Here is an 18061-nt window from a genome sequence, read left to right as displayed (position 1 = left end):
GGCTGTGGGGACGGGGCCGCAGAAAGGCGATGGACCAGCTCAGGAGCAGGGGGACAGAGTCAATTCTTCGGCCAGGAGCGAAGTCCGAGAACTGTGTACTTTCTAGCATTTGCAGAAGAAGCCAGCAGCCAAGTGCAGTGCCCAGTCTACGTGGGCGTCAGTTTCCATCCACGGACCTTCTCCTCCGTGGACAGAAGATCTAACAGGTAACACACATCTGGCTCGCTCGTCACACATACAAGGCCACAATCACCGCAGCTGGCCGGCGGACCCTCCGCCGACGGAGGAGAATCTACGGCTGCCGCAGACCTTGACCTTGACCTTGACCTTGCTGCCCTCTCCTTTAGTAGCTGTCATTAACCAAAACTCACGGATACTGTCAAAATCCAAGCTTGATGATAGGTAGGAAATTATTTTTGCTAGGGAAAGAGAGGGCTGGGAGAATGCCGGGCTCCTGACGCTGGGGCTGAAGGGGATTTTAAGAATCCACGAAGAAACAGAAGGTACGGGAAACACTACGAGAGACAATGCAAGGACACAGCTGCGGCACAATTCTGGGTGAGAAAGGCAGGGTCTCAAGGGAAATTATTTGAGGGAAAAAGGACTAAAAAAAAAAAAAACAAAACCACAAACCCAGTACAGTTGGGGAAGGATTCTGCATCCAATGTTTCATTTCAGGGGCAGCAACTGTCAAAGGACGGAGCCGCCAAGCTGGAGGAGCGTGGCGCTCACGTCGGGTGTCATCCTTCCGGGCTCCGCTGCCCGAGTCCGAGCAGGCTCTCAAATACCCACGTATCCTGACCTAAGTCCAATTCCCCGCTTCTGTTTCTTGCTCTGATCACGTTTTGGTTCAAACCCCACCTATTCTGTTTCTTCATTTCTTCCATCCGTTTAAAGCAACAGCTGAGCTACATTTTCACTGACGCTACCCCTTGAATAATAACGTCCCCCTTCTTCCTTAACCTCTCACCCCTGGTTCCTGTCAGATTTGGAAGCGATCGTCTGCTTCTCTAAGGCAACCTAACGGTCCCTCTCCAGGGAGCAGCACCTCTGGGTGCGTCATAAGACTCTCGCACTGCCCGAGATTCCTTGTCCTCGGCCACCGAGAACTGTGAGCACAACCCCACACAGAAAAGCCTGATCATTTCATTTGCTAAAAGAAGCGCCTCTGAGAAGACAGCAGCTCCCGACTGCCCCCAAATCAAACATCATACAGAGCTTGCCTAAGTGACACATGGGGAGAAGGGAGAGGACGCAGGGCTGCAGGCTCATTACGACAGAGAAAGCCACATCCCACAGGGACACTTGAATGGAATGTGATGGGTCATTAGAAATGAGAAGCACGGGTGAGGAGACACCAGCTGACCGCACGAGGCCACGACAACGTCTATGCAGAGGAACACAGACATGGGAGCGCATTTCACTAAAACTCTAAGAAAATTAGAAACTTACCAGCAGCTTGGAAAGCTACAAAAATAGATTAAGATAACAAGAGTTCAGTACACTGAGGTGAACGCACATATCGGCTCCTAAACAGCAGCTCATTCAGCTGTCCTACGTCCCCTGGGAAGCTCGGCGTGGGGGGAGAGCTGCTAGAGGGGACGCTACAGACTTTCCCTGGCAGACACGGCTTCCGCGGAGACAGCCGAGGAAAGCACTCTCCCATGTCGGATCATTTAGCGACACTTTTCCATGGGTTCAGCTTCTTAGAATAACTTTCGCTGGCTTCAGCATGGACACAAGGAAATGGTTCTCTAGGAAGAGCCCCCCCCTCCAAAGATGCCTTCTTACCAAAACCTACCCCGTAATCAAGGCCGCCTCGGAGACAAGTAGCCCCTCGGCTCAGCTCACCTGGATGTTGGTGGGGTCCTTGTACGATTCATCACTCGCGGTCTGTAATTTCTCACTGATCCAGGCCTCGATCTCATCCACGTCCCGGCTGAACTGCTGGAGGGTTTGCGATTCTCCCAGCTTCGACCTCTTCTCAATCATCTGGGCTTTCAGGCGTCGCCACCTGCGAAAGCACAAGGGAGCCCGAGCGTGACCCTCCCTGAGAAGAAGGCAGGCTGGAGCTCCCATGCGGGGCTGGAAGCGTGCTCAGCACCACGCAACACCCACCTGTCCAAAACCTCATTGCGGCGGCTGCAGATGTCGCCCTTGGCATAGTGACCGGCGGCGACAAGCTGGTCAGCAAAGGATTGCAGGGCAGCGATCTTCTCCTCCTGTCGGGCAAACAAAGGAGTGAGGCCGAGGTGGGCGGCCCGGCCCGGCCTTGCGTGGACTGCAGGTCTCGTGAAGGGAGTGGTTATTCTGACTGGCCAGGAACTAGCTGGTGGCGGGATCAGAATACACTGACACTTTAGAAGCGGGAGAGCAGAGGCCAGAGCAAAGCTTGATTTCGACCACTGGGAGAGTAGAGTTTAACTCGAGAGGACTCCAGGTCACACTGGGGACAGGGGCTATGACACCAGGAGTTGTCACACACAAAATCAAGCTGATGGTGAAAAGGGTGTCCGATTTTCAACAAAACGAGTTAGAAATCAAAGAGGTGCCCATCTTCCTGCGTTGTTAGTGTTCACGGGTTTGCTTTCCTTACCGACACGTTTGTGTTTCTGTTTTGACAATACTTTTTTTCTGCGTGGCATCCCCGTTATTAAAACCTCTGAAGTATCAGAAGTTTTAAAAAGCACTCATATCCGTATCGTTTTTCCCAGTTTGCACAGGTACTCGCTGCGGGTGTAAAGGGGACCGTTCTGCCTTTGTGTGGTCAATGGCAAGTCTTTTCATTTCAGGGAGAGGCCAAAGTGGAGTTAAGCATGTCAACAAGTTTTATTCTCGTAGCTGAGACGGAAAGGAGCAGCAGCCCGCAGAGAGAGCCGTCTGCCTGGGCAAATGTACCTGGAGACCTGAAGGTAAAAAGGCCTCACCTGGACATTGATCGCTTTGTCGAAGTCCTCGTGTTTTTTGATCAGAGCCTCCACGCTGTCCAACGAGTCTCCTTTGTCCTCAGTATTCAAGAAGGCCTCCCGGGCAGCCATCCAGTTTTCAGCTTGCTCACAGTCCCGATGAAACAGCTAAAGAAAGGGAGGCAGGTGGGAAGATGGGGGTTTGGCCACGAAACTCACCATCAGAAAGCCTGCGGCAAACAGGAGGCGATGCCCCGCGCACACACCTGCAGTTCGAGGCACTGATCCAGCATCATCCTGCGCTGAGCCCAGGCCTTCTCCAGACCCGCGCGCTCCCGATCTAGAATATCTAGTTTCTCCTTGACCTCTGGGCTGGCGTAGTGCCCGTGGGCCAGCAGCTGCTGCCCAAACTGCTCAAAGGCCTGGAAAGTGCCAGCCCTGGCATCGATTTCTGTCCGGTGCTCCTGCCAAGAGGAGGGAAGGCGTGAGGTAACTAGCACTACCTGTCCACTGTGTGTCAACCACCGACTCGCAGCGAGGGTGCTGCTGACGGCAGTTTGGGAGGGGCGGGTCTTCCTAGCCCAGCAGCGGAACCCCCCTTCTGCTGCTCAGCAGGCAGCCCTAGCTACCTGGTGTCGCTCCAGCAGAGCCTCGGCTCCGGTGACGTCCTTGGCTAGCTCGTCTGAGGACACCAACCCTCGAATTCCATTGATCCAAGACATGAGGTCCCTGGCAAGCAGACGCACAGAGGAATGGCTGTTACATTGCCTGGCAGGTAGGCTTTCCGCCCAGGAAAAGAGAACTACACAATTCTTGTCTCGGAAGATTCTTTGGGGTCAAGTAGTTATCTACTAAATGATTATTCAGGGTCAACTAGTTAATCTACCTACCAGTTAATCTACTGAATGGTTAACTAGTTATAATCTACACCTCTGGGCAAAATATCTCAGAGCCTCTTGTTCATCTCACTGAGGTGTTAAAAATATGAAAAAACAGCGACAACAACAAAAAACCGAGCATCCCTCAGAAGACAATGAACTAAGCTTGTAACTAAGGTCTCCTGACCCTGAAGAACAGCAGGTTCAAACAAACAGCAACCGTGGTTAAGTTTGCCAGAGCCTCAGAGGAGATCACTTCCCTTGAGCTCGGGCAGGCCTAGGCCTCTGCGTGCGCCGGACCCAGCTTCTCACTGATGTTCGTAAGGGCCCACAAATCAACGTGTGAAGTCACAGGTCCTACGCTTCCTCTGATAAAATACACCCGGAACAGGCAAATCCACAGAGACGGAAAGCGGACTCGATGAGGAAGGGGGAAGGGGAGTGACTCCTCATGGGGTTCGGGGTGCTCTCCTGGGGTGGTGAAAAGTTTCAGAACCACAGACAAGTGCTAGCTGTAGAACGCTGTAAGCACGCTAATTACCAATGAACTACATACTTCAAGATACATAACTGTTATGTTACTTGATCCTTACTTTAAAAAAAAAAAAAAAAAAAAAACGAAAACCAAAAAACCAAAACCACCCACCTGGGACCTCCTACTAGAGGTCGGGGAAGGGGAAGCGCATCACCTGCCTAGTCCCATCCCCACAGAGGAAACGTCTGGATGAAACACACACGTACACATGTCCCTGCGTGTGTACACACGGGGGAAACCCTTGTTAGCATGAAGTGCTAAACCCCGTCCTGGACGGGTGCCAGGGACTGAGTTCCAAATCCCCCACTGCTGGTGCACTACGTAGCCTTAAAACAGACTGCGGTCCCAGGTCACGGGACATTCTGCTAGAAAACTGGCCCAGACTCTTCAAAACTGTCAATGTCGTGAAAGACACTATGCAGAGCGGGGAGGGGTAAGGAGACAACAGCACCACCGCAGCGGGAATTCTCCCACTGGCTCCTGGGCCAAAACGCAAACCTGGACGAGTGAAGACACATTTGCGACAACTGGAGAAACCGAACAGGGACTAGATACACTACTGCTGTATCGGCCTTAGACCTAGGGGCGGAGGACAGAACGCAAGGCGCATGGGACGCACGGGCCTGAGTATTCAGAGGTAAATGGCCGCGTGTACACAAAGGACTGACAGGTGGGTCAGCAACACAGACGCGTGTGCTCAGAGGTAAAGCTGACTGGTGACGATCGGCAAAGGGTGTCATTCGGGGTCACTGTTTCATCCTACTTTTCTGCAGCCATGAAATTTCTCTAAAACAGGTCTGTGGATGAGACTAAAGTACATGTCTACTGAGTGAGAGATATGTCTGAGGAAGAAACCGAATGCCATCTGGCGGGAAGTGGGGGAGCTGGTGTGCATGTGGGTGCACATCCGTGGACAGGCAAGCGGAGACTTATTCTTCACTTGCTGGCAGTTGGTGGCCAAAGGGGTTCACATGGGCCACACGTGACTTTCCCGAGAATGACCACACGAAGTCTTCTAGAAGAGCATACCGGAAATCGCTGAGGAAGCGCTGCAGGTCGTGGGAGTCACCCAGCTTGGCCTTGCGCTGGTCCGCGCGCTTCCCCAGGCTGCCCCACGCCTGGTCCAGCTCCGTGCACTTCTCCTGCAGGTCCTCGGCCGACTCGGGGTGGGACTGGATCAGGCGCTCGGCTGTCTCCCCCAGGGAGTTGACCTACGGGAGCAAGGGGGCGAGAGAGCAAGTAAGGGAGCTGCGCTCTGCCAAGGGGAAGATTTGCTCTGTCCGGGGCCAAACTGTCGATGGCACTGCCACCTCTCACCTTGTCGCCAAGAGCCGCAAGATCCCTCTCAAAGCCCTCGTGCTTGCGCTGCAGGGCTTGGACACTGGCCAGATCGTGGCCGTAATTGTCTGTGTTGAGCGCCTGATTCTTCTCTTCAATCCACTCTTTGGTTTCGTCGGCATCTCTACGGGAAGACACAGGCGGTTAACGACCGTGACGCACAGCTGCCTTGGGTCCAGGACAAGCACGACTAAGGTGTTTGGCTGGCACTCGTACGTCTGTCAGCGGTTACCGCTAGAAGCTCCAAGAAGCAAAAGCACACACGTTCACTCACTCACTCTTTCCCGAGCAATCTACCCCGTGACAGCTACGGTCCCAGATGCCAGAGCACAGATACCACCACATCGGAGCACGTTCGGGGACCGCCAAGGTCAAGCCCCCGTAGCCCCGAGCCGCCCCTCACCTGTGGAACCTCTGCACCTCGTGCGCGCTGCCCAAGAGCTGGCTCCGCTCCTCGGCCAGCTGCTGGAGGGACCGCCAGCGTTCGTTCAGCTCCTGCGGAAGGACAGCCGTCAGCTCGCGCCCATGCCGGCCTCGGAAAACGGGCAAAGAGCCACAGGACTGGCGCTCAGCTTGCAAGGAAAGACTGGAGCACAGACCATTTCCTGGCTCCAACCTTCCTCGCTGAATAAAGGAGTACGGACACGACGGCAGAAGTCCAGCAGGTAGGGAGCTCACCAAAGTTAGCCACATCTGACGGTGTGAATGCTCCATGAATATCTGACCTGGAATCACCCCGAAAGCTGCAGAGATGTGCAGCCGACTTATCCTCACTCTCTGCTCCTAGCCGGGTGCCTCCCACAGAGCAACGGCTTCATACGGCTCAGGTCACGCAGGATCTCAGGGTCCTGGGACTGGCCTGCGTCGGGCTCCCTGCTCAGTGGGGACTCTGCTCCTCACTCATCCTCTCTCCCTCCTGTACTCCCTCAAATAAATGGATAAAATCTTAAATAAAAAATAAGTAACTACCATGTGGATAAATCCCAGAGCCTCCTGCCCCCCAGTCCTGAACGCAGCTGCACCCCAGGCCACGGCAGGCCAAGCAGGCCCTTGTGCTTGAGGAGACAAAACACTGTGGGGACCAGAAAGAGGCCAAACCTCTCCTGTGAGGCGGCAAGAGAGGCCTTCCCCGCCTTCCGGACCCTACACTTCTTGCAGCCCCCCGGCCTTGCTAGAAGCTCACGTTACTGCTAAGACCTGGGGAGTTCTTGACCGGGAAAGGCAAACCCTGCCACCCTGCTGCCGGAGGGTGACACGTCCACAGGAAACCCTTGGGCCCAGGACAGTGACAAGTGCAACAGCTCGTGCGACTACTTAGGACAAGAGCTCTGCTATAGTCAGGAGAAGGAAGACAGTGAGGGACACCGGGAGACGAGGGGGCTGGCCACAGTTTCTTACCTTGATGGAATTAAAGGTGGCCACGGTGTGAACCATCAGACGAGCAGACTATGTGAGGGAGGAAAGCAGAAGAGCAACACTAATCAAGTGTCTGCCAATTAAGAGATAATTTTGAGGAGCAAGTGCCATTCATTAGGTCCCAATTGTCAACCAAAATTATCTTAAGGGGACACGGTCAAAATTCTGAGCAGAGCCACAAATAAAGGATCAACCAGTGGAAAGGCACAAAGCACCCAAGTGCACAACTCAGTTCACTCGATGAACAGTCAAGAGAGAGTGGGGACAACCACAATTAAAACAGCTGGCTGGGGGGACGCCCGGCTGGCTCCGTTGGTGGAGCATGTGATTCCTGATTTCAGGATCATGAGTTCGAGCCCCACGTTGGGTACAGAGATTGCTTAAAAATAAAATCTTACACACACAACCCCCACCCCCAGCTGGCTGACAGAACAAACAGCTCAAAGATTAAATATTAGTGTCTTCTTGTTCATACTATAGAACAGTCCAGAAAACACCCAATTTAACAAATGCTGGCAACTGAAACAGTTTGAATATATATACCAAGAACTTCATATCTTTTCTTGGCTATGGGCTGCTCGTTTCAACAGTGTCTCCTTTGAACTAAGGGCAACAGCCTGACCAGACTGGGGAAAAAACAACACCACAAAAACCAGTGAATTAGCTTTCTTCTCATCAGTGTACAAATCAGACGTCCCTTGGGATCGCAGAGCCCTCCCAGTTTTATCTGAAAGAAACCCCACATTCCAATGCCCGTAATCTTCAAATATGTTAGGAAAATGAGGGGCTAAGCTGGGATGTGGGGAAGCTGGGCTCATCAGTGCTCCTGTGACACACCCAGGTGACATTTTCAACCAGTGTGGGTGTGTACAAGGTTCAAGAAGTACACACCTTTGTCTCAAATCCGTTCCAGAAATAATTAAAAAAAAATACTAGAAGTTTCTTTATTTGGGGATATTGGTATTTATAAAGCCACCTGAAATATATTCCCGAAAACATACTTGTCACCAGAAAAGCCCTGCCGGGAGGTTAGACAGGTAAGGATGTTGCCCGCTCACACCACCAGTGATCATATATATTGCTGTACGAGAACAGGTAAGATTGCGAACAGGGAGAAAAGCTGACTCAAAGGGAAAAGCCACGCTCCCCCCAACGTGGAGCTGCTTTAATGAGCAGAGTCACCAGGGCCAGGAGGGGTGAGGAGGCCAGAAGCAGCGGACCCTAGCCAAGCGCCCTCCCTGGGTCTGTGTGGAACAGTGTCTGTCATAGCAGGGACATCTCTTTGTTCCTCCTTCTACATCTCTCTGCAGGATCTGGTCTCTTCGAAGAAGCAGTTCTTAGGCCACCGGGGAAAGTGGCTAGGCAGAGGTCATTTTCTTCATCCTGTCCTGTCCTTCGGGACTGCAATCCCATGGGCGCGACCATGCCTGACTACACGGGGCCACCTGTGCAAGCTTTGTTCTGGCAACGATGTGGGTATTAAATGCCATCGAACTGAACTCCTTCTGAGTGCTTGCATGGGGAAGGCCTTGCTTCTCTACTTGAAGGACCGCGACGTAAGACATGACAGAGTCAAAGAAGAGAATGCCAGGGTCAAAAAGAAACGAGCCCCAACAACTCCAGAAATGACCAAAGACTCCTGACAAGCCCCGATACTCAGAAACAGATACACCAGAAAAACATAAAATATGTCTAGTCCTAAAAACCTTTGGAAACAATAATTGGGCAAACGAGCTCCTACCTTCCACGGGGACGCGGTCTTGGAATCCGCTTCATCCTGTTCAGGGGAGGAGGCAGGGTTTAGGCGGCCACGCGGGGCACAGCAACGCAGCCCCCACCCTCTCCCGTCCATGGGGGGGTCCCCAGCGCCATCGGCCACAGTGGCATTTCCCTGAGACCTACGACTGATTGCTGGCCCAGAGCACGCCACCAGGCCACTTGAGGGAAGTGAAGCCAACAAACAGGCGAGGAAAATTCCAGTTTTTTATGGAGTGGACAAAAATGAAGAGAATGAAGAAATTTAGTACAAAAACCACCAACTTTTGTCTCTGTCCCACTCAGAGCATTATTGGAAAAGGATAATAAACATAAACAATTACTGTGGAAAAAGTTTTAAAAAACTGAAGAGAGAACTTTTTTTTTTTGTCTTCTGGAGAATGGCAAATCAAAACCTATTTCTGCTAATATTTCTTCTCCACAGATTTTTACTAACAAAAGGCATCTCTGAGGTTTGGGGACAGAATTCTTAAGAGGCTCATGACTTTAAATTCTTCCCAAGACCTACTCCCCCTCACGTTCAAGTTCCACACGGACTTACCCTGGGCATCATGCCATACACCTCCTACAAGGACAGAGGGAAACCAGTTTCATTATTAGAGCAAACACACAGCTCTCTGTGACACTTGTTACTGTCAAACCCAGACACAGGGACAGAATTACAACCAGACAGACTAACTGGCCGGAAAAACGTCTTAAGAGTCTAACAGATCGAGTGTTTATATGTGAAACCTTGAAGAAATGGGTGAGTTTACTCCTAATTAAGGGCCATATAAACAGTAAACAACTTTCACCATATGAAACAGGCACATGGAGAAGACGGGAGACAAAGGAAATGGTGACGGAGGGGACCTGACCGCCCTGGCCACCGCTCTGCGTGATGGGACGCTGCTTGCTCCCGGTCTCACGGCCCCCACGCGAGCCCCAGCTGCTCACCTGCTGTTGTACGGCCTGCACCTCCTCAGCCATCAGACCTTCGGACTCCAGGTCTTCCGCCACCTTGTTAATGTCCTTCAGCCGTGACTCATTGGCCTTCAGGTCCTTTAAAGCAAAAGCCAAAATAACTAAGACTCCGAGCGTAACACGAAGGAGAAGGCAGGCAACAGATGTTCCCAAACTGTGATTTGAACTCATACATTTCTGCTCAACAGCTATCCTGTGAACCAGGTGTTCTACTCCGTGGCAGTCACCTCAATCAGGAGGCCCTGACTGCGGCTATCAAGGAAGCAAGGGAATAACAGGGCACAGTCTGACAACAGTCGGTCTCGGATTCGCTTAATTAACTGGGGTTCATAAACCATCATTCTGGTGGGATGAAAATTTGCTTTCATCTTTCTTTGGAGGAGGGGATGTTTTTAAAATGTGCTGAAATTCTAATGCCAGGCCCTATGGGAAAAGAGCCTCTCACCCACATTAACTGGTTATAAAACTACCGAAGTGGGAACGACAAATAAGATGTGGTTTTTGCAGGCGACGGAATTCTATTTGGCCATAAAAAGTCGTGGAGTCCCTAAACCCACGAGGACAAGAACGAACTGCATGTTCCGTGAAAGCGGTCAGTGGTAAAAAGTCACATAATACAGGATTCCACATGCATGAAACGTCCAGAATACGTCAATCCGGGGACAAAAGCAGGACAAAGGGCCGGGGGTCCCGGGGAAGGACGCTCCAGTGGGTGTGCAGCCTCCTTGTGACGGGGAAACGTTTCAGGACCAGACAGAGGTTGGTGGCGGCATGGCCCGTGCTGTGTAAGTGCTTCCGAACTGCACACGTTAAAATGCTTAACTGTATATTATGTCAACTTTACCCCCATAAAAAAAAAAAATAACACGTTTTTGTATTTTAAATTCAAAAGTTCTTAAAACAAGGAAAGAAAACCACCCCTATTTCCTTGAAGCTACACTGGTCACCGAAAAGTCTGGATTCGCGTCACTGAGAAATGGCTCCTCAGCGAGCGGAGCGCAATCTATGCCGTGTCTGTTCTAATCAACCACAGTCACGAGTCCACACAACCAAGTCTTTGGGCCGCTTTTCAGCTCGGAAGCAAGACCCCCCGTACCTTCTGGAAGTCATCGAACTTCTTCTGCAGCACCTCGACCTGCTCCAGGTCGGCGCCCACCTCCTCGCTGGTCAGGGCCGCCTCCTTCTCATTGATCCACTGCTGCAGCTCGTTCGCCTCTCGGAACAGCATGAACCGCTTACAGCTCTTCTCCAGCATGCCCTTGCGCTTCTCGCCCAGCTCCAGCAGGGAGTGGTACCTGGGCCGGGCAAGAGGGTGACAAGAGGGGGCGGGCAGGCGGTTAGCTTCCTACGGACGCTAACCTAAGGGCAAACCACCGGTGTCTCCGAGATGGGGTCCAAGGCCATGAGTGTGTCATGATGGTGCCCGGGTGACAAGGCGTCGGAACACAGATGAAGGTGAAGCTCCTACGGGCCCGCACTACGGCCTCGGGGATAAGTACGCACTGCGCTGCTCGCCACTGGGTGGCTCAGACAGCCAGGCGCACGCACCCCGGGCCCATTTTGCACTCAGAACATCACAACCACAAATGACTGGAACCAAGCGTCTAGCACAGGAACACGGGGTTCATGCGAGCACAGCTGAGACGAGATGAGTGTGCCGGGCACAATGCAGACAGAGGTCCCGCTCCACGCTCGCAAGTCTCTGAGCCGCCCCAGGCGCTGGGGGAAAGCAGGCCCCGCTTTACAACGGCCTCGTACGGGACGTTAGCCTCTCTGAACAGTAGGTGAGGGATACGTTCTTTTTTAAGGAAGTTTTGGCAACTTCAGAAGAAAAAATCAGGTCAAGTACAGAGTATCTGCACCACTCCGGTAGCTGGAAGACTTCTTAAGAAGTATCAAAGAATATTCGAGCTCTTGGGAGCTAACATACAAAAGGCTGAACTACTTATACTATCGGTGGAGATGTGAACGTGACAAACTTAGTAAAACTAAGTTAAAGACTAAAAAAAAACCCACCATCACGATCCAATCTAAGCTTTTCAAAGTGAGATTTAAAAAAAGCAACGAGGTACCAAGACTCAGAGCACTTTAAAGGGAGGCATTTCGTTTTCATCCTACTGACGAACACTACGGACCCAGGCCTCGGGGTCGCTGCTGAGAGTGGCTGGCCCACCACCAAAGCCAACGGGGGTCGGGGAACGACCAACACTCTGAACGCACAACCGCACATGGAAGCGACCCCAGAGATAAGCGGCCATTGACTGCCACGGCACCACCGAAACCTCTTCCCTGGTGAGCGAAGCTGCCGCATGGCGGCACAGTCCCCCCCACCTCGTCTTTCTAGATGCACAAGTGCCTTGGAGAGAAGCGGCAGAGGGAGAACGGACACGGGCGCTCGGCAAGGCCGCCGCCTACTCACAGTTCCTCCACCTGTTTCATACGCAGAGACACGCTGCCGGCCTCCTTAGTTACGCGCGTCCTGCACGGGGGGCACAGCAAAAGCATGCACGAGTTAGTGGGATTAATCCTCAGGAAAGGAGAGCGGCAGCTCCGACGGGCGCCGGGAGGCTGGATGCTTCAAGTGGGGGCAACTGAGGCGTCATTCAAAAGCTCTCGGAAGCAGGCCAGGCCACAGAGGAAATCAGTACAGAAATAGCCGGGAAAGTAAATTAGAGGGGTTAGTTCACCTCCCTCTTCCTCAACGGCCTGCCACATTTAAGGCAGACAATCGTCCTTGTACTGGCAACACTGGAACTTCACAGAGCAAGGCCAGGGGAGGAAGGGCAGCCCTGAGAAAGGGACCGGACTCCAGTCACATGTCGGGCTGGTGGCTTTGCTCCCACAGTTATGACCCCGGCCCAAACCATTCTCCTGCCTCAGCACAAATAACTGATCTTTTCAGGAATCATCAGGGTCACAAAAGTGCTATTATACTAAAGTCTAGTGTGGATATTTTTCAAGTGTCCAAAACTTTTGCTCATTAACAGAGCAAGACACCCTACAGGAGGGACATAGGTCAATACGGGAGCTTATTAGCTAGAGGACAAGGGACAGAGGACAGAGGCATTTCATAAAAAACCACCTCTGCTTCAGAGCAGAAAGTGGGCGAGAGCCACGCTCCACAGCCTTTTAAATGGGGCAGAGCTGTAGGGGTGCGGAACCTCTAAATACCAATCCCAGAGCTTCTCCCTAACTGAAAGACAAAGGTGCAGAGGGTGATGTTTAGAAAACGCTGTTGAGGAAGAGAAACTCACTTTAGGGGAAGAAACAAAATAAGGAAAATAAAGGTATCGGTCAAGGGTTTTAGGTCCAAACAGAAGACTGTGGGTTAAAAGGGACTTGGCGAAAGAGGGAAGAGGGTGTCCGGAGTGCACACGGGTACCACAACAGTCACGCCGAAGCCTCCGGACACTGCCTCTACCTTGGCCTCCGTGGGATGTAAAGTAAACCCCGAGGGACACCTGGACCTTTCTGGTCGCCAGTATGGCCCTTACTGGTGGTCAATCTGCTCCTGCCGCACGGCTATGCTGCCCTGCTCCTCTAGGAGATTCTCGCGGGAGGCCGACTGGGCGGGGTCCAGCTTCTTCACGTACGCGGCTGGCACGAAGCCCTGCCGGTCGTTCACTTCCACCTTCCACCAGTCCTACGGAGACAAACGGACAACTGAAAGCCCAGAAAGGGAGAAACCCCAGAACCACACTAAGAGTGTGGCCACGAGCCAGATGTGGCTATGTAAATTTAAATAAGTGAGAATAAAATTAAATTTAAAAACTCAGTTAACCAGTCACATTTCCAATGCTTAAATAATCACTTGTGGTGCTGGCTACCGCAGAGCCAGCACACACAGGAAATGTCCACCATCACAGGAAGTTCCATGGTACAATGCTGTTGAGTCAACCAGAATGAGACCGGAAGGTGCTGAGAGTCAACGGAAAATACAAATCACAGGTTTTCTTAAACGCTCGTGATGAGGATAACCTGGGGGTGTAAGAGTAAGGGTCCTTAACGACGGCTGTGAACATTTCTCCAGCCTTAAGTACTGTCTTTTGTGATTTATCGGACATGTGGAGTAGCAAGCAGCTCACTGCAAAGTCACTGTCAAACCAGCGTATGTCAAGGAAGGCAGGCTGATGAACCGGGAAGCATTTAACTTCGAGAGCCTAAGGGGTGACATCAGAGCCATCTTCAACTATCTGCTGTGGCCACATGGTCTAGGTTAAGAACCAACAGCTACGAGTTCCAGAAAAGCAGACTTTGGTCTAAAGAAAAGGAATGCCACCACGAGGTACGTAATCATGAAAAGAAGCTACCTCGAGAGCGTGAGCCAGCACGCTGCCTCCAGGCTTCCGGGAAGGCGGACGGGTTACTTTCTGCATCTCCCATGAGACAGACCCGTATCAAGGGGGAGACTGACTGGGCGACTCTGGTCTCTCCTCCAACTCTAACCCAGCCTCATTTCAGACGCCACGACCCACAGACACCGCACGGAGCAAAACTGGTGGTGCTGACGGAGAGACCCATGCCCACTTCCGACGCCTTGCCTTGTTGGTGCTGTTGAGTAAGGTGAGAATATCCCCTTTCTTCATGGTGACCTCTCGAGGACTCTTCTCCTGATAGTCGTAGAGAGCCAAGACCAGCTCCTTCCCGGTCTCGTCATCCATGGGGGCCACTTGTTGCTAAAAATCCCAAGGAAGGGCAAACCCAGTTAAAGGATGTCCATGGTGTGTCACCCGAGCACACGACAGACTCCAATTTCAACAACTGTACCAAACCTACCAAATACATATTATGAGAGATCACCTCTGAAGCTATCAGTAAAATCTGATTCTAGAACTTGAACTGTTCTGAATCTTAACCCCCCCCAAAAAAACCTCATTTTAAACTGTTTACACATCTTTGTGTCACAGGACGTCGCAGTGAGGCCACTAGAACATTGCTTACGACTGTCACACCTGCCGGAAGTGCCCGAGCCCTGCAGCTTCCCGCACCCCCAGTGCGCAACAGTTTAGCAGAAGCCCAGCTCACCCGGCATGACTGAGCCTGGTCCCGCAGAGCTTGGATGCTGCTGCCGTAGGCGCTGAGATCCGACATCAAAGCTTCATGTTTCTTCAGGAGAGCCTGAAACCAAAACCACACACAGTGACCCCGGCGCAAGGAGTGGGGGTGCCCCGGCCATGCTGCCTCACGACCCGCCACCCTCCCGAGATGTGCTCAGTGACACGCTGATTTGATCACCTCCCACTCCACGCTCTCTCCCCATTTCTGATAAACATCAAATTTGGAGGACGGATTCTTTGCGATTTATAATATTGCCTTTTCTCCCTGCCCGTATGTGCCTGTGTGGGGCTGGAAACAGACACGGAGACAGAAGGCACAGAATCACACGAGTGGTGAACCCCCCACCCTTCGTAAGAAATCAACATCATCAGCAAACCAAAGCGAGCCGGTACGCTGCCCTGCCTGTGGCTACTGCTCTCCCTCGCCACACGTGGGGCTTCACCATTACCCTCCACCACCGCCGCCCGAGCTTTTTTTCAGTTCTCCCCGCCCCGTCTTTTGGGAGAATCCCATAGGCTGCATGTCCACATTCAGCTACTCTGGTTTCAGTGCAGACCGGTAAGCGAAGAGGTCAGTACAGGGGCTGCACCGAGACATTCATGAATAAAACGTCAGGGTTTCACTCAAGAACACCAATTCCTGGCAAAAACATGCGCTCGTGGACACATGTATGCGGAGGGAACAGGACAAGAATGGCAAAAACACTCGGGACAGAAAGCAGTGACAGGTAGTCTCCTCTCTCCTGGCACAAATGAGTTTCCACAACGCAAAGTAAACACCAGGTTCTAAAGCACCCTGAGAAACCGACAACGCAGAGGCCGCATCTGCCACACACGGGGACCCCGGCAGGATCCCCACGCTCGCTCACCTCTGCGGAGTCCTCGTCCTTCCCATAGTCGGTGCTGCCCACGATGGGCTCCTTCTCCCGCATCCAGGACTCAGCCTCGTTGGCGTCGGCGAAGTACTGCTGGGCCTGCAGGGAGTCTTCTAGGTCCTGCCGCCGCTGGGAGGCCTTGGACTTGAGGGACTCCCACTTCTGGTTCAGTTCGCTGAGCTTGGCCTTCACATCCTCTGCAGCAAAGTGGCCTGGAAGGTGCGTGAGGAAAGGGAGGACAATGCAAAGGAGGCTGCCACGTCGCTGGACGGACAGGTCTTCCAGGTATCCATGGCACCGCTGCTACGCCACCAGGCGAGCCAGGCCCCCCTTATTTTATTCTTTTGAAAAAGATTTTATTTATTTGACAGAGAGAGACAAAGGATGAGAGAGAACACAAGCAGGGGGAGTGGGAGAGGGGGAGGCAGGCTTCTCCCTGAGCAGGGAGCCTGATGTGGTTCTCGATCCCAGGACCCTGGGACCATGACCCGAGCCGAAGGCAGACACCTAATGACAGCCACCCAGGCACCCCCCGGCCCCTCTTAATCCCCAGTTTTAGAAAAGGCTCGGGTCCCAACCTTTTAAGTATCAGCTCAATTTTTGCCTCCTCAAGCCACGATCTCTATCTGGACCCTACGAAGCAGATACCCCAACTGGCACCAGGGACTGGACCATAACAACATAATAAAAGCCTGACAGTGCCACCCTCAGTCCTCGCTCACTGAGACACGCGCCAGCCTATTCCACACTCTGTCCCCTGCTTGATCTCACTTGACCCTCACAACTACGTCAGGAGTAGGCGTTATTACCCACATCTCACAGGTAAGACGTTTCCATCAAGAGGCTAGGGTCTAGTCAAGGTCACACAGTGAGGAGAGAATGGGGAAGGTACTCAACCTTACAGCCCAGCCGGACTCAAGTCCATGCACTTGACCAAAGACAGGACATGAGGAGAGCCATAGTAAAGCCACTCCCCGGAGGGTAACCACTCACCTTCCTCCACCATGGCGTTTCCCTTCTGTGTAACGGCTTTGATGCGGGGCTCATGCCCGGCAATTTCTGCTTGGAGGGCTTGGTGCTTCTTCAGCAGATTTTGGACTCCAATCAAATCTTTGCCTAAAAGCAGAAACCGCGCCCTGGTCATCCACGCCATCAAGGGAAAGGTCAGCCCTGTCGTTCCTAAGATTCTACTGGGGTTCCAGTTTAACTTAAACTTGACCTTGCTTGTTCTGACATGCACCTCCTTCATGCTACAAGGGTAGAGCCCTTTCTCAGACTTGATTCTCATCTGATGGAAGGAGACGGACCTCTGTTGGTGGATGCAGCGATGGGCTCCTTCTCCCGGATCCACGTCTCCTCATCCTCAACGTCACGGAAGAGCTGCTGCAAACGCAAAGAATCAGCCAGCTTCTGCTTTCGGGCAATCATGGGTTCCTTGAGAGCCTCGTAGCGCGCCACCAGGGCTTCCTGCTTCTTCTTGATGTTTTCAGCGTCAAAATGGCCAGCATCCTGGAACTGGCGGGCCTGAATGGTGATGCCGTCAATTCGATCCTGGGGATGGATGGGAAAGGACAAAGGCTTGAAAGCATGGACCAGCATCAGCAACCAGGTTCTGGACTGATCCTACCTCAAGGGTGGTTTGATCATAAACAAAGAAGAAGTCACACGGTTGTCTTCCCAGCCCAGAGAGTATTTTTTTCTGTCATCTCTTTCCCCGAAGGAGGAGTTTAATTGGAGAAGAACTGGGAACACATACAGCTACCTAAGCAAATCGGCACCTTTACCCTTCCGCAGACAAGGGTGGTCTGGACGTCCCTTGCCGTCCTTCGCTCCCGCCCCCGAGCCCGCCGTACCTGGTGAGCGGCCACGTCGGCCTCCAGCAGCGCATGCTTCTTCTGGAGGTTCTGGACGTTGGTGAGATCTTTGCCGTAGTCGTCTGAAGCCAGATGCCCCTCCACTTCGTACAGCCACAGCTCAATATCCTCCACGTTGCGGTTGAACTGCTGTTGCTGGTTCGCCTCGCGAAGCTTTATCCCTGGTCGGGGGAACAGGGGTGATCGACTTGCTACCCTACCCTTCTGCCAGTACCGCTCATCGACAATGGCATCTCCGTAAGGACTAGGGCTCAGGCCTGTCGTCACTGCTCCACCTCTTCCACGAAGGTGAAGACGACAAGATGTTGACTTGGACGTTCTGTAAAAACCGTTCTGAGCCCCGTTAGAGAACGTCTGAGAATTACCGAACGCCCTCGGCTCTCAGCGGAGCTTGGATTTTCGGTGACGGGGCCCAGTTCAGTCACGGCCAGGTGACTGATCTC

The 18061-nt window shown here is 52.6% G+C and overlaps 1 protein-coding gene across 5 annotated transcripts in view; it reads right to left on the bottom strand.

Moving 5' to 3' along the window:
- SPTAN1 (spectrin alpha, non-erythrocytic 1) overlaps window positions 1–18061 on the bottom strand; it is a 59294-nt gene that overhangs the window by 16823 nt on the left and 24410 nt on the right. For 2 of the 5 annotated variants that reach the window (XM_040631992.1, XM_040631994.1), the window contains exons 16-37: window positions 17598–17779; window positions 17052–17295; window positions 16738–16860; window positions 15739–15956; window positions 14838–14930; window positions 14354–14488; window positions 13307–13455; window positions 12232–12291; window positions 10909–11107; window positions 9786–9890; window positions 9391–9414; window positions 8815–8850; window positions 7056–7103; window positions 6061–6152; window positions 5637–5781; window positions 5349–5530; window positions 3536–3635; window positions 3173–3370; window positions 2928–3074; window positions 2119–2222; window positions 1852–2014; window positions 1453–1467 (exon numbers count right to left, since the gene is read on the bottom strand). In XM_040631992.1, the coding sequence (XP_040487926.1) occupies window positions 1453–1467; window positions 1852–2014; window positions 2119–2222; window positions 2928–3074; window positions 3173–3370; window positions 3536–3635; window positions 5349–5530; window positions 5637–5781; window positions 6061–6152; window positions 7056–7103; window positions 8815–8850; window positions 9391–9414; window positions 9786–9890; window positions 10909–11107; window positions 12232–12291; window positions 13307–13455; window positions 14354–14488; window positions 14838–14930; window positions 15739–15956; window positions 16738–16860; window positions 17052–17295; window positions 17598–17779 (2762 nt within the window). The remainder of the gene's footprint in view (window positions 1–1452; window positions 1468–1851; window positions 2015–2118; window positions 2223–2927; window positions 3075–3172; window positions 3371–3535; window positions 3636–5348; window positions 5531–5636; window positions 5782–6060; window positions 6153–7055; window positions 7104–8814; window positions 8851–9390; window positions 9415–9785; window positions 9891–10908; window positions 11108–12231; window positions 12292–13306; window positions 13456–14353; window positions 14489–14837; window positions 14931–15738; window positions 15957–16737; window positions 16861–17051; window positions 17296–17597; window positions 17780–18061) is intronic. The other 3 variants (XM_040631993.1, XM_040631995.1, XM_040631996.1) reach the window with 3 other exon arrangements.

This window comes from Ursus maritimus, unplaced genomic scaffold (assembly GCF_017311325.1).
Source record: "Ursus maritimus isolate PB19 unplaced genomic scaffold, ASM1731132v1 scaffold_17, whole genome shotgun sequence".
NCBI lineage: Eukaryota > Metazoa > Chordata > Mammalia > Carnivora > Ursidae > Ursus > Ursus maritimus.
This window is presented reverse-complemented; position numbering and strand designations above follow the sequence as displayed.